Consider the following 26,301-nt stretch of genomic DNA (forward strand, 5'->3'; position numbering starts at 1 on the left):
ATTCTCTTAGTACAGTCATGCACCCCGAGGGACATTAGGGCTTCTTGGAGGAACTTATTTAAGAGCACCTTTGATCACTCACAATGTTAAAATCCCAGGGAAGATGCTTTGTTCATGCACTCAGTCTGTAATATTACTCTTGACAAAAAAAGAAGAAACATTCTGAGCTGGGATGAGTTCTCACCCCAGGTTTGCCACAGTCCGGCATGAGTTGGAACCAGTTCCTTCAATTTCTGGGACTTCAATTTGTGTTGAGTCTTGGACTGAAGTCTTTCTGGGATTTAAGACTTTCCATTGACCTTGCATTTTGTTACCTTCAACTTCCTTAGTTCTTACCTTTAAATGTACCACTCACCCTTCCCCCTATATCAAATGCAACTTGTGAAGGCCTCTTCCTTTCTCTTTGCTCTTGCTAGAAAATGGATTGCCAACGTTGCATCTTTTACATAAAATTAGAGACATTGCTACTTGCTAAGTGGTGCCATTCAGAGTTTGGGAACTGGATCCAAGATGAGGAGGCAAATGTTGGCTCACTGGGATGTTCCTAGCATTAATCCCTGGAATACCAAGAGGGGAGTGTCAAGGAGAGACTCAATTTGGGGTTCTAAAATTTAAACTTTTTCTGCAACGTGAAATGGCATCCTTTTCCATCTCTTGACTTCTTTATATCTAAACCTTGCTTAAAATTTACTTTCTTAAAACCTTTTCCTTGGTTATAATTGCTCAACATTTTTATTGAAATAGAAAAGAAGAATCAGCAGAGTGTCATGGTGATAGAAAATGCTCAGTAAACATTTGTCGAATGAGTTAAAGGACGTAATTTTCTGCCCATAACTCCTTTTTTTTTTTTTTTTTTTTTTTGAGATGGAGTTTCACTCTTCATGCCCAGGCTGGAGTGCAATGGCACGATCTTGGCTCATTGCAACCTCTGCCTCCCGGGTACAAGTGATTCTCCTGCCTCAGCCACCCGAGTAGCTGGGATTACAGGTACCTGCCACCATGCCTGGCTAATTATTTTTAGTAGAGACAGGGTTTCACCATGTCAGCAAGATGGGTCTTGAACTCGTAACTTCAGATGATCCGCCTGCCTCGACCTCCCAAAGTGCTGGGATTACAGGCGTGAGCCACCGCACCCGGCCGTGTAACTCTTTAATAACAGACTTTCTTCTTATCAATGCAAGTTTGTCAAATTTTCTTAAATCCTGGTTATATCTGAAAAGGATTTCTGCTATTTCCACATTATAAAGATAAAATTTTAAAAATAACAACATCTTGCTACTTTAAAAATAATAACGTCTCAACCTTGGCCTCAGAATTCTTTAGCCTCCTAAGGACCTTCTTGGATCATTACATTAAACAGCTCTATTGCCAAGTTTTAAATGCTGAAATCCTCTGGCCACAGTCCTTATTCTTCAATAGCTCCCAAGTCAATGCTTTTGAAATGGTTAAAGGAGTCCCTAAAATTCTATGGTTGGGGAGTGGGAGCAAAGGGAAAACGTTGAATGGTATTTCACAGAAAGTATCTTGGTGTTTTCAGCTTGTACCCTAATGAAGAAGTTAATTTCGCACCGGGCACTACTCCCCAGGGAGCAGAATATAATCCTTCCCCTTACAATCATGGGACAGATTGCAGAACAGAAAAATCTCAAAGGCAAGTTATTTTGGTAGTAAGTACTGATTGACAGACATGTTATGTAGCGCATAGTGGGAGAGAAGCAAGGCCACTTGAGTGGCTTATTTCATAATCGCTCTTTAACTGAACGAGAGCAAAGGCAGATCCTAACAATAAAGACCCTAATATGAGAATGCCACCTTTTCAGTACTCACTATCATGATATACTCAGAAAAATAGCAGCAAGATGAGAAGGATACTGTAACGTGAAATCTGGACTTAGCCACAGTGGAGAAGTTTCTTTTTCAAACCATACTTTAATTTTTTTAAAAATCAATTCCTTTTGAGGGATCATTTGTCTATATCTGAACTTCTGGGCTTTTCTGTTGTTGTTGTTTTTTGTTTTTTTGTTTTGTTTTGTGTTTTGGAGACTGAGTCTCACTCAGTCACCCACACTAGAGTACAGTGGTATGATCTCGGCTCACTGCAACCTCCACCTCCTGAGTTCAAATGATTCTCCTGCCTCAGCCTCCCAAGTAGGTGGAATTGCAAGCACCCGCCACCACATCCAGCTGATCTGTGTATTTTTAGTACAGCTGAGATTTCACCATGTTGGTCAGGCTGGTCTCGAACTCCTGACCTCAAGTGATCCACCTGCCTTGGCCTCCCAAAGTGTTGGGATTACAGGCATGAGCCATTGTGCCTGGCCAATATCTGAACTTCTTGTCCACAATTATGCTTAACTTAACTTTATGGTAAAATATGTACTTCTTATTCAATAGTGTGAATTCAGACACTCTCTTTTCATTCATTCAATAAAGAAAGTTTGAACACCTATTCTGTATTAGAACTCTTCTAGGTTCTGGAAAAGCACCAGTGAACAAAACATAACCTCTGCCCTCCTGGATCTTACATTCTGGTAAAGGGAGAAACAGCAAGTACATCAGATGGTCACACTGTTAGGGAGAAAAATAAAATGACGCAAGAGCCGCAGGGAGTGTGGCTGAGACAGGGGTTGTGATTTTATGTTGGGAAATCAAAGGACATCTGAACAAAGTCCAGAACCAAGTGAAGAAGCCAGTACTTCCCGGATGGATATCTAGGGAAATAGCTTTTGCAGGTATAGGGACTAGCAGGTGCAAAGACTTCAGGTGGAGGCATGTTTAACACAGTGAATGAGATGGAGAGGAGCTGGGATGGGGATTAGAGAGACAACAGAACATGTAGGGCCTTGCTGGCCATGGCGAGGCCTTTGGATTTTACTCTGAGTGAGATGGAAGCCAATGGAAGATTCTGAACTGGGGAGTAATATGATTTGACTTGGGTTTTAAGTTTTAAAAGGGTGGCTTTGGCTGTCGTGTTGAAATTAGATTGCAAGGGAGAAAGAACAGAAGAGAGACCAGTTGGGAGGCTATTGTTGGCCAGGTGTGGTGGCTCATGCCTGTAATCCCGGCACTTTGGAAGGCCAAAGCAGGCGGGTTACTTGAGGTCAGGAGTTTGAGACCATCCTGACCAACATGGAGAATCCCCGTCTCTACTAAAAATACAAAACTAGCCAGGCATGGTGGCACATGCCTGTAATCCCAGCTACTCGGGAAGCTGAGGCAGGAGAATCGCTTGAACCCGGGAGGCGGGGGTTGCGGTGAGTGGAGATCACGCCACTGCACTCCAGCCTGGGCAACAAGAGCAAAATTCTGTCTGAAAAAGAAAAAAAGGAGGCTACTGTCATAGTCCAGACCAGAGACCAGAGATGGTTGTGGCTTAGAACAGGATGATGTAAGTGGTGGGAAGTGGTTGGATTTTGAATATACAGGGTGATTGTAAAGTCTAGAAACATAGATAACGTTATTGTATCTTGTATTAGAATGTAGCATCAATAAATCATTTATTATCTAGACTGGGTAGCCACCTTGTATTTCAAAGGTAAGCTCATGGATATCATGAGAGCTGTGAGAGACAAAGAGAGGAGTTAAGATGACTCCCAGGTTCATGGCCTGAGACCCTGGAAGCAAGGATGTGTCATTTACTGACAGGAGAGACCGTGGGAGAGCAGGTTTGGAAGGCAAGACCAGGAGTTTGGTTTTGGACTTACTGAACTGAGATGCCCATGAGACATTCCAGTGCAGAGGTCAAGGTAGTTAGATACATGAGTTTGGAGGTCAGGAGAGGCTGAAGAGAAAACCTTGAGAGTTGTCAGAATCGAAGAGTATTTACTGCTTTGCAACTGGATAACACTACCTGTGGAGTAAATATAGATAGAGAAGACAAGAGGTTAGAGAATGGGCTCCTTCAAAGTTGAGAGGTCATAGAATTGAGAAGGGATGAGACAAGGAGATGAGAAGGAGAAATGGTGTCCTGGAAGCCAGGTGAAGCAAACTGTGTTCACTTTTGTAGAATCCCAAGTTCAAAAAATTAAAGGAAAAAACCAACCAAGCTACCTTAGAGCAATATTTGTCTTTAGTGGATGTTACAGTATTGCAACTAAATTGTGCCCCCAAATGGAGGAAAGCAGATAAAGACCCCTTACATAATGTCACTTGAACAGGGTTAATTCCACTAAGTTGGTAACACTTGACACTTACGCCAAGCCTAACCAACTCCCCCACTGTTTACTGGGACTTCAGTCTTTAATCTTACCCTGTCTCCTACTTCCCATCTGCCTCTTCAATCACCTTCTATATGCTGACTACTCTTAAGTCTATGAACCTAGCCCCAAACCCTCTTCTTTCAGTGATCTCTATTCAACTGTCCCCTGAACATCTTCACCTGTTGCTCCCAAGGCTCCTCAGATTCAAACTGTCTGAAGCAGAATTCCCCATCTTTCCTGCCAACTGGCCCGTCAGATCATGTTCATCTTGGTGAACAGCAACAGTCATTTACACGGTCACCCCAAAAAGAAACTCAGTCCCTGTAGACTCCTCCTTTTCCCTCATTGCCACATATATTTGGAGCCCAGTCCCATAACTTCTACACTTTAACATTATATGTAAAACTATATGTGTAAGAGGAGAGGGAGCAGAGTGGAGATTCACACTGTGCCCATGACTTCTGCCTTAGTTATGACCTTCATCACTTATTGCCTGAACTATCAGAACATTCTGTTCTTCTTCCACTTCCTCTGCTTCCAATCTATTTTTTTTGAGCACATACACAGATTTATTTTAAAAGGAGAAAATGAATGAATTTAAAAACAAAAAAATTGGAATCTCTGACCTTCTCCAAATATAACAAGTAGACTTGTGTCTGAATTGCCGATAGAGCTTAAAATCAAGGACCAAAGATTGGTCCTTAGAGTAGGGGACAGAGCTAGACAGGAGATTTGGGTTCAAGTTTCAGGTAAACTGCTTCTAGTTAAATATCTCTGGGCAATTATTGTAATCTATTTGTTTTTCCAAACTCAGTTTAAGCTCACCTCCTCCAGGAAGCCTTCCCTGACTATGCAGATTTAGACAAGTCCCCCTCTCGCTCCCATAATATTGTCTGCCTTTATTATTGCAACTACTTACAATTGCTGATTTATTCCTGCTTCCTCTGTTAGAGTATTAAACTATAACTTCCTTTTAGTCTCACAGTTCAGCATAATGCTTGACACATAGCAGATGCTCAATAATGTAGAATGTATGCATATTCCACACACTCAGCTTTCTCACCTGTACAATGGGATAATAATGCCTACTTCTCAGCATTCCTTTGAGATTTACATAAGCTATGCATATAAAAAAACTTTGTAAAGTATAGCTCAATGTATAAAATACTTGTAGTTTGTCCCCCACTATTTTATAAAGTCCAAATACCTCAACATAGCATTCAAGGCCCTAAACATTGTTTTCCAGGTCACCTTTTCGATTTCCCTCTGGCTCCCACCCCATTACTCTATATTATAGCCAGCCAAATAATATTCCAAACTCACCAACTTCTTTCATACCTCCTATCATTTTATATCAGATTCAACTATCTACATGTCAGTATCAATAATATGGGCTACTAGTGTTATAATTATGATGGAAGTAGTAGGAGATAGAAACAAATGTTGTTTTTGTCTACTAAGCATTTTGTTATCCTCTGTCTTTTCCCCTTATCCTAGTCAATATTCCATTCAAACATACGGGTTCAATTACATTTTTCAGTGCCTACCAGATAAAATTACCTTATAGTATGGATAAGGTTCTTCATGATCTGACTTCCCTCTGTTATTTAACCTTCCTCTGCTGCTCCACTAATAGCCTTTGTGACAGCTGTAGTAACTACAGTATATGTAGTTTTCCCAAGATAATAGGCTGGCTCAGCTTTCATGCCTTTACACATGATGTGTCCTTTGCCTCTTATGTCCTCCTCTACTTTGTCTATCCAGTGAACTCTCCGTCATCCTTTAAGATTCAATTCAGATGTAAACTCTTCTGTGAAACCTGCCCTTAAACACTCAGTGGCAGAATTAGATGCTCTGTTCTCTCTTATTATGCCATACATATCTTGTCACAATCTTCTGTGACGGTGCCTGTCACCTCCACTAGCCTGTAAACGTATCCAGCAGAGGGCTCCTTTTTATCTCCGAGTCCTTACTGTCTGGCACAAAGCGGGTGCTCACAGAAAATCAGTTGAATACATCAACAACTATCCGTCAGTGGCACCTGAAGCCATCAGTCATTGGAGCTACCCCATCATTGCCCATCACACACACTGCTCTTCATAGACTGCTATTACATTCTCTGTCCTTTGAGGTGGCAATCATGTGCTGGTGGTATTTCTAGTCAGTTAAAACGACAGTATTAACACACTTGCAAACATTCATTTCTTGAGATAAGGATTAGGGCAGTGTTATAGCCCGGCAGACTGTGAAACGAAGACATTTACCTTCATTCCCCTTGGTACCCTTCAGCTCCGGTTTTTGCGACCACCCTGCTTGAGGCCCTGAGAGGAACTGCACCAGGGCAGGAAGTGAGGAAGCGGAAGTGGGGACCGGCCTGGGCCCTTGGTTCTGGCTGGAGTAGGTGGAATATCCTGGGGCGAGGAGGTTTGGCCCCTGGGCAGCGGCCGGCTTTCCTCTCAGGTAACAGCCTCTGCTTGGGAGTGGTGATGGGACACAAGGCGGGTCTGGAAACATCGGCTGCCATCCCACCTCCCGTTTCCTGCCGGCACGTCGGAGTCCAGATTGGGGCCGGAAGGCGATGAGGCGGTTACCATCCGCAGGACGCGAAATCCCTGTGGCGTGACGCCATCACGTCCCTCCCGCCTTCTAGGAGCTTCCCTGAGGTCCAGCCTTCCCTCCACAGTGCATTGCTGGTTCTCCGAGGGTAATTGCTGGTCTGATTCTCTGTGTGACCGAGCGCCCAACACCTGGCTCATCTGGTACACAGCCATCATCTGAAAAGGGGGTTGGATGAATGAAGACGCGGATGCCGAGGAAAGGCCCTGCCCACAGAAAGTTGATTCTTGCTCAGCCTCCACCCGCCATTTTCAAAATTCTTTCCAAAGCATCTCGTTTCTTCCTCCCCCACGGCCCTGTCTGGCGATTATTCTTTGTGTTGTGGATGAGGGTACCGAGACTCAGGGAAGTTGTTAAGTCTTAGGAAATGGCAAAGCAGGACCTCAGATCATGGCTTTGAATCCTAATTAAAGGAGAGAGATGAGGCATGTGAGCGTTCAGTGAAGAGTAGCTGTTTACTCCAGGGGGTGAGCCTGAGGTGTGTCTTGTGCGCCTCTTTCTCCATTTCCTAGAATGGAGCCTGCCACATGGTAAGCTCTGGAAGATTATTAGTTAAATAAATTAATGAACACACACTTGGGGCTCAAAAAGATTAGATTTTCTGCCTCTGACAGTATTCTTTTCATTAAAACAGTAACACCTAATGGCGTGGTAGTCTCTATAACCATTCTCCTGTAGCATTCTTGACCAGAGCTCATTTCCTTCCGAGTCAAACTCATGTCTATAGGCAGAACCTGTACAAACACAAGAGCTGTTCTTTCCTCATAGTTCCACCTTAAATGCATCTTTTTAGAGATGGCTCCGGGCACTCAGCCTCTTAGATGCTATTGTCATTATTGTCCCAAGTATTTGGATAAAGTCAGTTTAGCTCCTCTGTTCCTTATTCTCAATCCTGAAATCAAAAAAATTTTGGAAATCAATTTTCCCTCCAACTCATTTGGTGGTAAAACTTGGCCTGAGGCCATTGTAGTCTTTTTTTTTTTTGAGACGGAGTCTTGCTCTGTCGCCCAGGCTGGAGTGCAGTGGCGCGATCTCGGCTCACTACAAGCTCCGCCTCCCGGGTTCACACCATTCTCCGGCCTCAGCCTCCCGAGTAGCTGGGACTGCAGGCGCCCGCCACCACGCCCGGCTAATTTTTTGTATTTTTAGTAGAGACGGGGTTTCACCTTGTTAGCCAGGATGGTCTTGATCTCCTGACCTCGTGATCCACCTGCCTCGGCCTCCCAAAATGCTGGGATTACAGGAGTGAGCCACCGTACCTGGCCCATTTGTAGTCTTTATTCCAAATATTTACATGTTTTTATTGCAGACATGTTAATGTGTTTAATTGTTCAGAGCAGCCCCACACCTTACTGTATCATGTAATATATGGTATAGATATGGCACTATTCTTGAAAATTCCACCCCCCCCCCAACACACCCAAAAGAGAATTTCCACAACTCATCTGGCCTCAAAGGATTTGGATAACAGATCGTGGACTGATAGTTTAATGCCACCTGATAAATCATTTCCTGTTAGGATTCAGATGAAATGGGGAGAAGGAAACAGCATTGTGAAAGCGGGCAGATCTAAAAAGAAAACTGAAAGACCTTTTCAATGTAATCATTTGTTTTGCTGGGAATTATTTAGGAGAGAAAGCTCCTTAACTGAATGGTAAGTTTTAGTGTGAGGTTCATGTTTTATGTTTCTCCACAAAGCCATACAAATGGTAGGTACTCAAGAAATATCTGTTGATGATTTGAAAATATTTGCTCAAAACTATAGAATTTTACTTGACAATTACAAGAGCTAGATTTTATTTGTTAAATGTCATGCTTTATAGGAGTTTGTGACCATCTGGGCAGCTAGTAAGAACCCGTGTCTAAAAAAAATCTTTTTTTAAGGCCAAGTGCGGTGGCTCACGCCTGTAATCCCAGCACTTTGGGAGGCTGAGGCGGGTGGATCACTTGAGGTCAGGAGTTCGAGACCACCCTGGACAATATGGTGAAGCCCCATCTGTACTAAAATTACGAAAAATTAGCTGGGCTTGGTGGCTCGTGGCTATAGTCCCAGTTACTTGGGAGGCGGTGGCAGGAGAATCGCTTGAACCTGGGAGGTGGAGGTTGCAATGAGCCAAGATCGTGCCAGTTCACTCCAGCCTGGGTGACACAGCAAGACCCCATCTCAAAAAAAAAAAAAATTTTTTTTTTTTTTAATTAGTTAGGCTTGGTGGTATGCACCTGTAGTCCCAGCTACTTGGGAGGCTGAGGCAGGAGGACTGCTTGAACCCAGGAGTTTGCAAGCAGCCTGGGCTACATAGTGAGGCTTTATCTCAAAAAAAAAAAAAAAAAAAGTGATTGTAATTATAAAGCTATAGAATCAGTGCAGGTTTATCCCAAGGTATTGTGTCAATCAATCATTGTGTCATTTGCACAACACATGTTTCTTGAGTACCTACTGTTGCTAATTAGCTGTTAGGGATAGGATTACAGTGGTAAATAAGACAGTCAGGGCCGGGCGCGGTGGCTCAAGCCTGTAATCCCAGCACTTTGGGAGGCCGAGACGGGCGGATCACGAGGTCAGGAGATTGAGACCATCCTGGCTAACACGGTGAAACCCCGTCTCTACTAAAAAATACAAAAAAACTAGCCGGGCGGGGTGGCGGCGCCTGTAGTCCCAGCTACCTGGGAGGCTGAGGCAGGAGAATGGCGTGCGCCCGGGAGGCGGAGCTTGCAGTGAGCTGAGATCTGGCCACTGCAGACAGAGCGAGACTCCAAAAAAAAAAAAAAAAAAAAAAAAAAAGACAGGGTACCTGCTCCAAGGAGCTTCTAGTTTGGTGGTGAAGAAAGGCACTGAGCAAATAACAAATAAGTCAGTACAGATTGTTATAAGTGCAATGAAGGAAATTAACCAGGTGCTGGGGAGACCTAAGTAGTTAGTGAGGTCAGTGAAGACCTCTCAGATTTGTGACATGAAATACCTAACTTCTTCCCTCTATTTCTAAATATTATAGCGAGTTGGGTAGCCAGACAACCAACATTCAAATGTGGAAATTTACCCTCTTGGGCACTAATTTTGTCTCATGTTAATTTTTGTCACATCACTATAGTGATAACAGTCTCACGGTTATTTGATGGTGTGTGTAAACAGCATTTTCATGTAGTCAGATGTCTAAAACACATAATAAACCAACATATAATTTACAACTAACACCAATTAATTGAGCTCTTTGACAGTCTGAAAAGACAGCAGTAGTAGAATGGTATCTTACATATTCTATGTTCATATCACAAGGTAAAGTTCAAGTCATTATACATTAGTGATATGAATTCACTTCTCTAGACTTTTTTCCTTGTGATTTTTCTAATGGTTGGGGTTGTATTTATTTCTGAAATGGTGTCATGTAAATTCATTTTTAACTACTCTATTGGATTAGAAGGCTATTATTTTGATATTTTTCTGGGTTAGAAAATTCATTTAAGAAAACGGTTTTTAAAAGTTTAAAATACAGTTTAGAGAATGTAGAAAAACCTAAAAATTATGATTGTCCTTCCAAAATATAGATAGGTAGCTATCCAAAAAACAAAAACAATTTAACATTTGTTGTTCAATTCCAGCAAGTTGTGATTCCAACAAGGCTTTAAAAGAAAATAGACTCGTGAAGAAACAGATCAATATTTGTTGCTCTAAGCCAATGTCATAGTGCATCTCTGCCTTGAGTGAGTTTGGTAGAGGGAAAAAAAGGACAATAGAAAAAGAAAACCCTCATGATTGAAAATTTTAATAGCTTACTGAAATAGTATAAATCAGGTTTTCACTGCAGGAAGGAGTCAAATAAAAATGACTGTGTTTGAAGTACAAAAAAGAGAAAATCAAAAAGTTGTAGAAATACAACTTCTCTTTTTCTTCCTAGGGTTAATGATAGTGTCTTTCTGAGAAATCTTTTTTTTTTCTTTTTTTTTTGAGACAGAGTCTTGCTCTGTGGCCCAGGCTGGAGTGCAGTGGCACAGTCTTGGCTCACTGCAAGCTCCACCTCCTGGATTCATGCCATTCTCCTGCCTCAGCCTCCTGAGTAGCTAGGACTACAGGTGCCCGCCACCACGCCCGGCTAATTTTTTGTATTTTTAGTAGAGATGGGGTTTCGCCTTGTTAGCCAGGATAGTCTAGATCTCCTGACCTCATGATCCACCCACCTCCGCCTCCTAAAGTGCTGGGATTACAGGCGTGAGCCACCGTGCCTGGCCGAGAAATCTTAATTAAACATATATTTAATACATTTTCTTATTTATTTATTTCTTTATTTTTGAGACAGAGTCTCACTGTATCTCCCAGGTTATAGTGCAGTGGTGTAATCTTGGCTCACTGCAACCTCTGCCTCCCAGGTTCAAACGATTCTCATGCCTCAGCCTCCCAAGTAGCTGGGATTACAGGTGTGCGCCCACCAAGCCCAGCTAATTTTTTGTGTTTTTAGTAGAGATAGGGTTTCCCCATGTTGCCCAGGCTGGTGTTGAACTCCTGAACTCAGGTGATCTGCCCGCAGCGGCCTCCCAAAGTGCTAGGATTATAGCTGTGAGCCACCACGCCCAACCACTTATACAGGTACATTTTCTGTCTTGCTTAGTTAACAGTGTGTTGTATTTTTACCAAAAAGAGGTTATCTTCTCTTATTTTTTTAAAAAAGAAGTGATAGTTTATTTAGGATGCTTCTAAAAATGTATGTCTTCCTTTAATACACATACAGAAATTAATCAAGCCTGAGCTAGTTATCTGAGAAGGTCAAGGAAGGGAAGCAAAACTAAAAGCAGTGAACACATTTGTTATGGATTTTAACATTTTTTTCTTTTGCATGTGTGCAGTTTCTCTAGTAAAATCTGATTATAGATCTTCTAGGTTTCGTTGGATCTGGATGTTCGTCAGGGCTTGAAATCAATTTGATACACCGTCTTGGCAGCCAGCAGTGGTGAATCACTAGGGAAATTGCAAACGAACTGACCCTCCTTAATACAAAATAATGAAAACGAGAAAGGGAATGGTTTCCTATAAACTGAACTGATCATTCACAAGCATTGTGTAGAGTTTGGGGGCTGCATATCCTTTGTAAGTTTCAGAATATGGGCCTCTCTGTGTGTCCGTGTTTTGAGACCTGATAGACACAGGCTGATCACTGCAGGATTTAGAGAAATCCTTGTATTATTTGAGTCTTACTATTGACACTGTTTAATCCTAAACTCATGCTTCTTTTTCCAAAGGTGAACAAATAAAGTAATTTAACCTTTCCCTCTAATTTACCAGGCTTATCTGGACTACAATAGTGGTTTTAGGGTAACATGAGTTAGCTGTGGAGTTCACTGAATGTGCAGCTGTTTGTCTTCATAGCTGATCCTCCTTTCTTTTAGGTTTAGCAGGAAAGCAGACTGTATTTAGATCTGATTCTCAGAACTTGTAGTTCTAAAAACAATACAGTCATAGGGTCAGTGGGTGATTCTAAGACTCAATTTTACCCCCATTTTAGTTATTCTCAGAACATAATGTTTTTATACATGACAATATATCTTAAGAGATGCCTGACATCCTAGCATTTCATGAGGCTAAAGTGGGAGGATCACTTGAGGCCAGGAATTTTTGACCATCCTGTGCAACATATGAAGACCCCCATCTCTACAAAATATTTAAAAATTAGCCAGGCAGGCTGGGCGCAGTGGCTCACGGCTGTAATCCCAGCACTTTGGGAGGCTGACGCGGAAGGATCACGAGGTCAGGAGTTCAAGACCAGCCTGACCAACATGGTGAAACCCTGTCTCTACTAAAAATACAAAAATTAGCCAGGTGTGGTGGTGTGCACTTGTAATCCCAGCTGCTCAGGAGCCTGAGGCAGGAGAATTGCTTGAACCCAGGAGGCAGAGGTTGCAGTGAGCAAAGATCACGTCACTGCACTGCACTCCAGCCTGGGCAACAGAGGGATACCCCGTCTCAAAAAAAAAAAAAAAAAAGAAATGTCAGAGTGCAAGTTCTGTTTTTTAAAATGTTGACTTGTCTACTGTCCATGTAATGCTTTGTAGCCATTATATTTCTGGCCAAAGAGGTTGAATATTTTCTGCAGGAACTTCTATGACTAGAAAGACAACCTATATTTCTTTAAATAATATAGGTCAATTTCTCATGAGGGATTTTCCCATACTTATCCTACGAATAGTTATATGGTACCCTCGATTCTGGCTGCTGTAAGTGAGGGGCTGATTTGGAAACAAAACCTAGATTTGCAGACTGATTTAGTCTTCTATAGACTTAAAAAAAGTTTAATTTTAATTTTTTTGTGCTTTCCTTGCAGGAAATTGATACTTTATCAACGTAGAGATTAATTATTTGTATTTGGGAGCAGCAGAACTGAGGACCAATTACCTGTCAAGAGTTTTATAAACCAGCGACATAAACTGTTATTCCATTGCTTTCATCCTCCATCTCACCTTGGAACTTGTATCACTTATGGCGTTCAGGAGACAAGTGAAAAACTTTGTGAAAAATTACTCAGATGCTGAAATAAAAGTCAGGGAAGCAACTTCTAATGACCCTTGGGGTCCCTCTAGTTCTCTGATGCTCGATATCAGTGACTTGACTTTCAACACAATTTCTCTCTCAGAGATTATGAATATGCTATGGCACAGACTCAATGACCATGGGAAGAACTGGCGCCACGTGTATAAATCCCTTACCCTAATGGATTATCTCATCAAGAATGGATCAAAGAAAGTTGTTCAGCATTGCAGAGAGGGGTTCTGTAACCTTCAAACACTAAAAGATTTTCAGCACATAGATGAAGCTGGAAAAGACCAAGGTAATGGTTAAAGAAGTTTATATAAGCTGGGTGTGGTAGTGTGCACCTGCAATCCTGGTGCTTGGGAGGCTGAGGTGGGAGGATCGCATGAGCCCAGGCGTTTGATGCTGTAATGAGGAAAGATTGCACCTGTGAATAGCCACTGTACTCCAGCCTGGGCAACATAGCGAGACCTCGATCTCTAAAGTTTAAAACAAAAGTTTATAGCATGTGCCAATAAAGATTAGGAGGTTTGGGGGATCATTTTATAGCAGGAGGTGGGGAAGAGTTGTACTTAAATGTACTAGCTATCTTTCCTGTGGGACAGTTATAGTTTCCAATTTAATCCTCTGTATTGAGTCTTCAGTGCCTTAGAGAACAATACTTTTTTCAACAGGAAAAAAAAAGGTGAACACACTTAGGTTTCTGATAAAATGATACCTCATAGAAAATGAATAAAGTGAATAAAACAGGAGGCATGGCAATTTGGTGTAATAATGTCACTATAATTCATAATTATAATTAAACTGGAATTTAGTCATAAATTAAGGAAATATTTCCACAGGCTGGAATCTTCAAAGACTATCTAGATGGAAGCAGTTAAATGAATACAAAAAATGTAGATCATAAAATAATTCTTTTGGGGGCGGAAGAGGAGGTGCAGTAGGGAAAGGATAGGATCCTGAGATGATTCAGTAGTGCCTGATATTCTACAGTGGCAAAAGGCTCAGCGCTTCCTCTCCTGCTACTGTAAAATTATAATTTGTGTTTAAAGTGAATAGTCTTATGAATCATGAGAAGAGGATAAAATTCAGAGCATTCTCTCTGGGAAGCATGCATTTTAAAAATAGACCTTTTTTTAAGGGCAGTTTTAGGTTTACAGAAAAATTATGCAGAAAGTTACGCAGAGTTCCCACTTACCCTTCCCCACTCAGACACAATTTATCCTAATAACATCTTGCATTAGTGTGGTCCATTTGTTACAATTTATAAGCAAATGCTGATACATTATTGTTAACGAAAGTTCATATCTTACATTAGGATTTACTCTTTGTGTTCCACAGTTCTATGGGTTTTGAAAAATGCATGGTGTCATGTGTCCACCATTCCACTATCATACAGAGTACATATGTCCTGTGCTCCACCTTTTCATCCTTTTCCTCTCCCCATCCCTGGCAACCACTGGTCTTTTTATCATCTCTATAGTTTTTGCCTTTTCAGATGTCATAGAGTGGGAATCTTAAAGTATGTAGCTTTTTCAGACTGGTTTCTTTCACTTGGCAATATGCATTCAAGATTCCTCCATGTCCTTTCATAGCTTGAGAGTTTAGTTTTTTCTTCTCTTTTTTTTTTAAAAAAAACTTTATTGAGATATAATTCACATGCCATACAATTTACCCATTTAAGGTGTACAGTTATGTGGATTTTGGTATATCACAGTATAATTTTTCAAAATTGTAACTATAACATAAAATTTGCCTTTTTAAGTATACGATTCGTTGCATTAATTACATTCACAATGTTGTGCAGCCATCACCACTCTTGGTAAAACTCTTTCATCACCCCAAACAGAAACCCCATAACCATTAAGCAATAGCTCCCCAATCCCATTCCACCAAGGCCCTATCTGTCTCTCTAAATTTTCCTGTTCTAGGTATCTCATGTAAGTGGAATCATACAGTATTTGTTCTTTTGTGTCTGACTTATTTCAGTTACTATAATGTCCTCAGGGTGGTCATGTTGTAGGAGGTATCAGAACTTTATTCCTTTTATGTCTGAATAATATTCTATTGTATGTACATTACACATTTTAAAAATTTACTCATCTGTTGATAGACTCTTGGGTTGTTTCTTTTACCTATTGTGAATAGTGTTCCACTGAACATGGGAGTGTAAGTATCAATTCAAGTTCTGACTTTCAGTTTATTTGGGTGTATACTTAGGAGTGGAATTGTTGGATCATATGATAATTCAGTGTTTAACTTTTTGAGGAGCTGCTAAATTTTTCCATAGTGGCTGTATCCATTTTACATCTCCACTGGCAGTTAAAAAATGTCCCAGGTTTTCTGTATTCTTGCCAACACTTGTTATTATCCTTTTTTGTTGTTGTTGATTATAGCTATCCTACTGGTTGTGAAGTGGTATTTCATTGTGGTTTTGATTTACATTTCCCTAAAGACTAATGATGTTGAACATCTTTTCATGTCATTGTTGGCAATTTGTATGTCTTCTCTGGTGTAACGTCTATTCAAATCCTTTGCCCATTATTAACTTTTTAAAACAACTTTTTGAGTATTAAAAGTTCTTTATATATTCTGGATACAAGACCCTTATCAGAGAGGTGATATGCAAGTATCTTCTCTGATTCTGTAGATTCCTTTAATTTTGTTGGAGGTGTCTTTTGATGCACACAATTTTTAAAGTTTGAAGTGCAATGTATCTATTTTTTCCCTTGGTTACTTGTGCTTTAGGGGTCATATATAAGAAACTATGGGCTCCATTGTCTAATCCAAGATCATGAAGATTTATACCTATCTTTTCTAAGAGATTTATAGTTTTAGCTTGTACATTCAGGTCCTGGGTCCTTTTTGAATTAATTTGTGTATATGCTGTGAAGTTTAACTTCATTCTTTTTCATGAAGATGCCCTGCTACCATTTATCAAAAAGACCTTTTTTCCCCTATTGAGTTATATTGGCATCCTCACAAAAATCAACCAACCAAATAAGATGTATGGACTTATTTCTGTACTCCCAGTTGTTTCATTGATCTATATGTCAGGCCTTATGCCAGTACCATACTGTTTTGATTACAGTAGCTTTGTAGTAAGTTTTGAAATTAAGGAGTGTGAGTTCTCCAACATTGTTCTTTTATAAGCTTTTTTTTTAATTTTTCTATTCTGAGTCTCTTGCATTTTCATTTGAAGTTTAACATCAGCTTATGAATTTCTGTTAAAAAGATGGCTAGGGCCAGGTGTGGTGACTCATACGTATATTCCCAGCATTTTGGGAGGTGGAGGCAGGCAGATCACAGATCACTTGAGGCCAGGAGGTCAAGACCAGCCTGGCCAACATGGTGAAACCACATCTTTACTAAAAGTGCCAAAACATTAGCCAGGTATGGTGGCACACACTTGTAATCCCAGCTACCCGGGAGGCTGAGGCATGAGAATTGCTTGAACCTAGGAGGTGAAAGTTGCAATGAGCCAAGATCACACCACTGCACTCCAGCCTGGGCAACAGAGTGAGACTCTGTCTCGGGAAAAAAAAAAAAAAAAAAGATGGCTAGAATTTGGCTGGAATTTTGATGGGCTTTCATTGAATCTGTAGATCAATTTGGGGTATATTGTCATTTTAACAATACTAATTTCTCCAATCTTTGTACACATGATGTCTTTCTTTTTATTTAGATATTTTTTCACTTCTTTCAACAGTGCTGTGTAGATTTTGGTGTACAAGTCTTGCATTTCTTAAGGTTTTTTCATTTTAAAGATTATTTTCCAGTTAATTTCAGAAGGTCTTGCATTTCTGAGTTATTTCTAAGCATTTTAGTCTTTTTAAAGCTCTGGTAAATGGAATTGTCTTTTTTTTTTTTTTTTTTTTTTTTTGAGGCAGAGTCTCACTCTGTTGCCCAGGCTGGAGTGCGGTGGCACCATCTTGGCTTACTGCAAGCTCCACCTCCCGGGTTTGTTATGCCCAGACCGTTTATTCCCCGAAGAAGACCACCAGAGTCCAGAGTCAAAGCCAAGCGGCAAGGATATTTAATACAAGTTCGAACTTGGTCCCTCCGTTCTACAACATACAAGAGGGCCCCGGACAATGCGTGCGCTTGCTTTTTATAGCTTGAGGTAAACAGGACTTGTCAGGTTACAGAGGAACAAGGCATTACAATTGGTTTACATTTTAAATTATGCTTTTAGCAGCTTTCTTATTGGTTCCTGTGCTTTTACAAACAGTTGTAACCTTATCCGAGGTTATCCAGGTGTTGTTTTTCTTTGAAATATATGGAGGAATGTGTTTGTGTCGGGGCCCAGGAAGTGGAGGCATTGCTCAAGGCTGTGATGTGTTTGTGTCCGGCCCAGGAAGTGGAGGCATATAGGGGGGATGTGATGTGCTCAAGGCTGTGATGTGTTTGTGTCCGGCCCAGGAAGTGGAGGCATATGGGGGGATGTGATGTGCTCAAGGCTGTGATGTGTTTGTGTCCTTTAGGTTCACACCATTCTCCTGCCTCAGCCTCTGGAGTAGCTGGGACTCAGGCTGGAATTGTCTTCTTAATTTCATTTTCAGATTGTTCATGGCTGGTGTATAGAAATACACCTAATTCATTGATTTTTGTATGTTAATCTGTCTACTAGATCCCATCGTGTACAAATAGTTTCACTTCTTCCTCTCCAATCTAGATTCCTTGGCTAGAAAGAAGTGTTGAGAGCAGACATCCCGTCTGGTTCCTGCTCTTTGAAGGAAAGCTTCCTGTCATCAAGTATGTTAGCTATGGGTTTTTTCATAGATGTTCTTTATCAGGGTGAGGAAGTTCTCTTCTATTCCTAGTTGTTGAGTGTTTTTATCATGAAAGAAAGTTGTCTTTTTATACATTTGTACCTTTTATATGTATAAGATAAGGTATACATGGATGTATTTAAGTTGACTATCATAAAGATCTTTCAGATTCCCTAACAGTTGATCTTAGCACCAAAGCAAGTACAAGTACACTATGCTAGACTTTATGAATACTCTTGATGATTTATTACCACCAAGAGAGCAAGAAAAATGCAAGTTAGAACTGAAATGTCAACAGAAGCATAGTGCATTCATTTGCTGATTATGGAAGGTACATTAGCAATTGATTGATAACATTGTACACATTATTCACTAATACAAATTAATGAAAAAGATTCCATTAGGGGAAAATACTATCTTTTACGTATTTCTCTTTGTGTATTTTTTCTTTGAGATGGAGTCTCACTCTGTCACCCAGGCTGGAGTGCAGTGGTGCTATCTCGGCTCACTGCAACCTCTGCCCCCAGGTTCAAGTGATTCTCCTGCCTCAGCCTCCCGAGTAGCTGGGACTACAGGCACCTGCTACCGTGCCCTGCTAATTTTTGTATTTTTAGTAGAGATGGGGTTTCACCATCTTGGGCAGGCTGGTCTTGAGCTCCTGACCTAGTGATTCACCCACCTCAGCCTCCCAAAGTGCTGGGATTACAGGTGTGAGCCACCGTGCCCAGCCCTCTTTGTGTGTTTTCTAATGAATGTGATATACTAGAAGGGTAGCTCTTGCCATAATTTCACTCATACTTAAATAAATGTGCATTCATTGAGGATATATACTTGCATAACAATGTTACTGCTGGGTATACAGTCAAAATAGTTTGCAAACCACTGGCTCTCAGGATAAAGTCAGGCCCCTTAACATGTTTCCAATCTACTTTTCTGCTCTTACCTCCCTAGTCTTCAGTGTAGCACATTGCATTAACAGTCATTCCTAATATATTGTTTCCTTACACATTTCTGTGCTTATACTTAAGATTTGTCTTTCCCCTTGAAATATTCTTTTATCGCTGTCCATGTTTTGAACTCCTATTTAGTCTCCAAATCCTAGCTCAGAATCCTTTTTCCCTCTATCCCCAACTACTCTTTCCCTCATTGGGCAGAATTAATTGCTGCAGTACTTTATTCATAATATCAAAGCAGTGCTTTTTATGGTATATTTTATTGATTTTATATGTCTCATTTTAACTAGATTGTAAGGGCATGTACCATATGTTAATCATCCTTTCACCATCAGGCCTGCACAGAGTAGACAGTAAATTTTTATCAAATGGAAGTCAAGAAAGAAAAACTGCTAGATGAAAATGATTTTGTTGACTTGGAGAAGAAAGAAGGCAGTGTCAAGTCTGTACTGAGAAGTGAATGAAAGAGAAATTATTTGGTCCAAGTAATCTGTATCTGGAGCCTGCCCTAGTTACAGGTTATCAAGAAAGATGAAGACAAAAGAAGATATTATAGAAAAAAAAGGCTTTCTTGGCTCTCTTATTTGGTCTTTACACTTGCTGTTCCCTTTGCCTGGAATGCTGTTTTCCAGAAACCTGCATGGCTTTCTCAGAAAGTCTTATTAGAGGCCTTCTAATTCTACCCTAGTTATAAAAAACAGCCCGGCCTCCTCGTTGCACTGACATGCCCTGGCCACCTTCTGTTTCATTTTTCCCCGTAGTGCTTCTCATCTGACATAGTGTATATTCTATTTTAGGATGTGTTTATTGTCTATCCCTATTAAAGTGTGAATTTCACGAAGGCAGGGACATTTTACCTTTTCTGTCCGCTTTGTCCATGCCCCATCTCCAGTATCTTCAGCAGTGCCTGTCACATGGTACATGCTCAGTAATTAATAATAGTTATACTAGTAGGAAAAACATTGGGAAAACAAATCAGAAAAATTGGGAAACATCAGAGAATAGTAAGTGACTTTTTCAAATCATTTCTCAACACATTTTTCTTTAATCTCTAGATAACTTTTCAGGCGATATATCTCTGAATTTAAGCAGTGAGTCTAATTGTTAATCTGAAAAAATTAATTCATGATTTTCCATGTGTTTCCAGACTTTGGTGACATTCTGTATTGTACTTACTGTAGTCCTAAAAGAATCACCAGTTGGATACATTGCTTTAAAGTTAAAGGTACTTCACAGGAAACAGTGTCTAGCCTATAGAAGGACATATTGAGCATATTGTTTGAAAATGTAACTAATGTAGTGTTTAAAAATAAATTTATTCTATATTTGCTAACTTTTGGGCTCTTTTATTAGCAAGCATGTTTACTACACTTTGTAACAAGTGGTATTCTCAACACTTGGCATGCATGAATTCATTGAATCTTCACAACAGCCCTTTGAGATGGGAAATGTTGTTGGCTCCTTTTTGCTGATGAGGAAACCAAGGTGCAAAGAGGTTGAATAACTCTTCACACAGCTAGTTAGTGGTAGAGTCAAGATTGCAATCTAAGCATTTTGGCTCCAGAATACGTGTTCTCAACAACTACAGTATATTGTTGAATGAAAGAATTAAGGATGCTCTCCTCATCCTGATCATTCTGTTCACTCCTTTACTCCATCCTCTCAGCATGTGTCATGTTTCCAGCTTTGGCCAAACATTTAACCAATTACATACAGCAGGATGGAAGGGGCTGAGACTGAATTAATTCTGATCACTATCCTGGGACAAGAATCCAGAAATTTAGCCTTTTTATTAAAAAGTTTTTTAAAAATATACTTTGTTTTTTAGAGCAGTTTCAGATTCACAGCAAGATTGAGAGGAAAATACTGTGTTCCCAAATACCTTCTTCCCCTGTACATGCATAGCCTCCCCCATCATAAACATCCTCAACCAAAGTGGTACATTTGCTACCATCGATGAATATACAGTTACGTATCATTTTCACCCAAAGTCCATAGCTTACTTTAAGGTGTACTCTTGGTGTTGTACATTTTATAGATTTGGACAAATGTACAATTACGTGTACTCATCATTATAATATCATGCAGAGTAGTTTCACTGCCCTAAAAATTTTCTGTGCTCTGCCTGTTTTTTCCTCCCTCCTTCAGCCCCTGCAACCATTGATCTTTTTACTGTCTCCATAATTTTTCCTTTTCCAAAATGTCATTTAGTTGGAATCATTCAACATGTACCCTTTCAAGTAGGCTTCTGTCACTGGGCTGGAGTGCAGTGGCATTATCAGTGGTCACTGAAGCCTTGAACTCCTGGGCTTAAGCGACCCTCTCAGAGGAGAATCAGCTTCCAGAGTAGCTGGGACTGTAGGTGCACACCACCACGCCCAGCTCATTTTAAAATTTTTTGTGGAGACAGAGTCTCACTACATTGCCCAGGCTGGTCTTGAATTTGTGGCCTCAAGCAATCCTCCTACCTTGGCTTCCCGAAGTGTTGGTATTATAGGCATGAGCCATTGTGCCCAGCCTCGTTTCCTTTTAGCACTTAATAGTAGCCCATTGTAGGGATGAATCACAGTCTATTTATCCATTCAGCTAGTGAATGTCACCTTGATTGCTTCCAAGTTTTGGCAATTACAAATAAACAACTGTATGAAGTTTTTTATGTGGACAATAATTTTCAACTCCTTTGAATAATTACCAAGGAACCTGATGTACTCAATCGTATGGCAAGAGAGTTTCGTTTTACAAGAAACTGCCAAATTGTCTTTTAAAGTGGCAGCCCCATTTTGCATTCCCACCAGCAATAATGAGAGCTCCTAATGCTTTAAGTCTTTACCAGCATTTGGTATTGTCAGTGTTCTGAATTGTGGTCATCCTAATAGGTGTGTATACAGTATCTCTTATTGTTATTTTAGTGTGCATGTCCTTAATGACGTATGAGGTGGAGGATCTTTCATATGCTTACTTGCCATCTGTATATGTGGTTTTTTGTTGTTGTTGTTTGTTTGTTTGTTTTTGAGACGGAGTCTGGCTCTGTCGCCCAGGCTGGAGTGCAGTGGCCGGATCTCAGCTCACTGCAAGCTCCGCCTCCCGGGTTTACGCCATTCTCCTGCCTCAGCCTCCCGAGTAGCTGGGACTACAGGCGCCCGCCATCTCGCCCGGCTAGTTTTTTTGTATTTTTTAGTAGAGACGGGGGTTTCACTGTGTTAGCCAGGAGGGTCTCGATCTCCTGACCTCGTGATCCGCCCATCTCAGCCTCCCAAAGTGCTGGAATTACAGGCTTGAGCCACCGCGCCCGGCCTTGTTTGTTTGTTTTTTGAGATGGAGTCTCACTCTGTTGCCCAGGCTGGAATGCAGTGGCGTGATCTTGGCTTACTGCAAGCTCTGCCTCCCAGGTTCATGCCATTCTCCTGCCTCAGCTTCCCAAGTAGCTGGGACTACAGGCACCCTACACCCAGCTAATTCTTTTGTACTTTTTAGTAGAGATGAGGTTTCACTGTCTTAGCCAGGATGGTCTTGATCTCTTGACCTCGTGTTCCACCTGTCTTGGCCTCCCAAAGTGCTGGGATTACAGGTGTGAGCCACTGCGCCCAGCCTGTATATCTTCTTTAATGAGGTGTATGTTAAGGTTTTAGGCCCATTCTTAAGTCAGGTTGTTTGTTTTTATTGTTGAGTTTTAAGAATTCTGTGTATATTTCAGATAACACTCCTTCGTCTCATCTTTTTTTTTTGCAAATATTTTCTCCCAGTCTGTGTCTCATCTTTTCATTTTCTTGACCATGTCTTTTGCATATCAGAAAGTTTAATTTTAATGAATAACACTATATACTGCCTCATGGGTAGTGCTAGTACCTTATAATAATAAAATAATTCTGATTTCTTCTTCCCATCCCTTGTATCATTGCTGTTACTTATTTTGCTTATACATAAGCATATGTGTAAGCATGTATAATCAAATACATTGCTGCTATTATTGTTTTATTAATAAATCATAAGAAAGTTTTTATTTTCACTTATTTCTTTTCTGATGCAGTTCACTTCTTTATGCAGATCTGAATTTCTGAACTTTATCATTTTCCGTTTCTCTAAATAATTTCTTTGAACATTTTTTGCAAGGTAGGTTACCGGCAACAAATTCCCTCAATTTTTGTTTGACTAAAAAAGTCTTTATTTTTCCTTCACTTTCTTAGTTTTGGTTTCTGAGAAGTTGAATGTAATTCTTATCTTTGTTCCTCTATATGTAAGGTGTTTTTTTCCTCTGGTTTCTTTCAGGAGTATTTTTTTTTTGAAAAAAAATATTTCCATTTATCCTGCTTAATGTTCTCTGAGCTTCCTTGATCTGTGGTTAGTGTATAACATTAATTTGGGGAAATTATCAGTGACTGTTGTTTCAAATATTTCTCCTGTTCCTTTGTCTCTCTCCTTTGTTAATTTCCATTACACGTATGTTACACCTTTTATAGTTGTCCCGTAGTTCTTGGATGTTCTGTTCTTGTTATTTATTGTTGTTGTCATTCAGCTTTTCTCATCGTTTTTCAGTTTTAGTGGTTTCTATTGAGATGTCCTCCAGCTCAAAGATTCTTTCCTTAACTGTGTCCAGTCTCCCAGAAAGCCTGCCAAAGGCATTCTTCTTTTCTGTTACAATATTTTTGATCGCTAGCATTTCTTTTTGATTCTTTCTTAGAATTTCTCTGTGCTTACATTGCTTATCTATGCTGTGTGCTGTCCACATTATCCATTAGAGCCCTTACATTTTAATCATAGTTATTTTAAATTCCTAGTCTAATAATTCTAATATATCGGCCCTATCTGCACCTAGTTTTGTTGCTTGTTCTGTCTCCTCAAACTGCGATTTTTGCCTTTTAGTATGTCTTGTAATTTTTTCTTGATAGCTGGGCATGAGGTACAGTAAGAGGATCTCAGGTAAATAAGCCTTTAGTGATGGCGCAATAAGTTAGGCTTACTGATCTTCCAGATCAGTTAGGCTCTGATAACACCCCATCAGGTTAGGCTTTGGTTAATTAGCTTCTCCTAAGGGCAGAACTTGTTAAGAACAGAATGCTCTGGAAAATTCTGAATGGTTCCTTTTTCCCTCCCCCTGCTAGAAGCACCAGGGGATTTTTCTCCAGTATTTACTGAGAGAACTTGGTCCAGCTCCTTGAGGTAAAACAATAGTGGGGGAGGCCTGAATACTTCCCCTGGAGGTTTTATCTCTCAGTTATAGTTCACGCTTCCCGGCCTCAGCACTTTTTTCCTTGGAGGTTTCTGCTCCAGCAAACCACGATTCTCTGTACTGTATTCGCCTGTCAGTCTCAATGTGGGGCTCAGTGGTTTGCCCTGTGACTGCACCTCTCTGATGGGTCCAAGAAGAGTTGTTGATTTTTCTGTATGTTCAGGTTTTCACTTGTTAGAATAGAGTGGCAACTCCAACTTTTTACATTTTGGATCAGAAGTCAGGATTATCCTTTTTTATCCGTTTCTAAGTTATTTAGGTCAAGGATGGTACAAGAAGCATACACCATGTACTCTTTATGGTGACTTTAAACATCCTTCATTAAGTCTAACTAATTTGAAGGTCTTGGGTAAACAGCTAGAAACAGTTGGCAAGGCTGGGTCAGTCTCTTATCTTAGGTTAAGGCCCATTACAATTTAGGCTCAACCTCACAAGAGTAGGCACCGTAGTTGCCACAGGTGATTCCAAGTTCCCAGGTGATCGTCCTGAATCTCATTAACATTTGCAGGCAGTCTAACATTCTCTCTTTTATGCCTACAGTGTCTGTATGCCTCTGTCACAGTCCATTTATGTACACGTCTTTATCCCTTGCAAAACTCTGAATTTTTCAAGGGCGAGAACAGTGTTCCTAGCACTTAGTACCTTGCCTTGGGGTAGGATCACTCAATACATACTTGATGAATGAATGATTAATACTTTGATATTTTTATTCCTTTAGCAAATTTAAAGCAATTGACTTTTTTTAGAAAGATAAAAAATAGAAATGTCAGAGTTGACTGATACAAAAATTTCTCTTTCTTCACTACAAATTACGTTTTAAAATAGTTTTATGCTAACTACTTTATTGAAATATAATTTACATATTATGAAATACATAAATCTTAAGTGTACAGTTGGATGGATTTTGATGGGTGGAAACATCACCCATAGCACGATAAAGAACATTTTCATCACCTCATCCAGTTCCTTCATCCCTGCTTTCCCTACTCTCCAGAGGCAACTAGTTTTTGAATTTCTTTAACTGTATAGATTTCTTGCATTTGTTCTTAAAATTTATGTAAATGGAAGCATATCGTATGTGTTCTTCAGTTTCTGGCTTCTCTAAACATAATGTTTCTGAGAGTAATCCATATTGTTGTGTATATCAGAATATAATTTCTTTTTATTGCTGAGTTGTATTCCATTGTATGTGCATACCACAGTTTATCCATCTATTGTTGATGGATAATATTTGGGATGCTTATGACTTTAAGTTATTGTGAATAAAATTCTTATGAACATTCTTGTGTGATATGCATTTGGTTCTCTTTGGTATATCCTGAGGAGTGAAATTTCCGGGTTGTAGAAACCATAAAATATGACTAGAAACTAAAGTTTTCTTAAGTGATTTCACTATTAATATATGAGAATTTGTTGTTCACATCCTTATCAACACTGAGGAATGTTATTATTTTGCATTTAGCCATTTTGATGGGAGTATAATGTTCCTTCAATTTGGTTTTAATTTGCATCTCCCTGAAAAGTTGTTAAGTGCCTTTTCATATGATTTTTGCCCATGAGGACATCTTTTGCCTGTTCAAGTATTGTCTGCTCAAATATTTTGCCTATTTTTAACATTTTATCTTTTTATTATTGATTTCTAGGAATTTTAATATATTTTGGATATGAGTTCTTTGTCAGATAGACATATTATAGATATTTTCTGCCATCCTACAAGCTACAAAAATTCTGTAGCTTGTCTTTTCCATGTTCTAATCTTGTCTTAGGATGAGTAGAAGTTTGTCATTTTGGATATGAGGGCAATCTGGCTAGCTAGGCAGGAGTCCTTTTCCTCCCTCACCACTCTATGTGTGTCTCTCCTGAAGTTGGATTCTTGGTCAAAGAGGATAGAAGAGGATTTTTCTTTGGTCGAGGGTATAGGAGTAGCTGCACTCCCTTTTTAGGACCTCCAAACAAGCTCTCAAGATCTATTTGTAGGAGAACATGGGGTAAAAAAAGTTTTAAGTTGGTAATTTTGATG

General features: G+C 40.1%; 1 protein-coding gene and 1 long non-coding RNA gene across 3 annotated transcripts in view; one reads left to right on the forward strand and one right to left on the reverse strand.

The window, feature by feature from the left end:
• Nucleotides 1-299: 299 nt before the first annotated feature.
• Nucleotides 300-6,534, reverse strand: LOC117096458. Its single transcript, XR_004442491.1, has 3 exons — nt 6,464-6,534; nt 3,705-3,850; nt 300-557 (listed from the first exon to the last, which is right to left on the reverse strand). It is a non-coding gene; the product is annotated as an uncharacterized LOC117096458 (long non-coding RNA).
• A 23-nt stretch (nt 6,535-6,557) lies between these two features.
• Nucleotides 6,558-26,301, forward strand: part of ENTHD1 (ENTH domain containing 1) — a 152,084-nt gene continuing 132,340 nt past the window's right edge. The window contains exons 1-2 of one of the 2 annotated variants that reach the window (XM_033233888.1): nt 6,558-6,659; nt 13,124-13,627. In XM_033233888.1, coding sequence (XP_033089779.1) covers nt 13,279-13,627 — 349 coding nt within the window. In that variant the 5' untranslated portion in view covers nt 6,558-6,659; nt 13,124-13,278. The remainder of the gene's footprint in view (nt 6,660-13,123; nt 13,628-26,301) is intronic. The other variant, XM_033233889.1, reaches the window with a different exon arrangement.

This window comes from Trachypithecus francoisi, unplaced genomic scaffold (genome assembly GCF_009764315.1).
Source record: "Trachypithecus francoisi isolate TF-2019V2 unplaced genomic scaffold, Tfra_2.0 Lachesis_group14, whole genome shotgun sequence".
NCBI lineage: Eukaryota > Metazoa > Chordata > Mammalia > Primates > Cercopithecidae > Trachypithecus > Trachypithecus francoisi.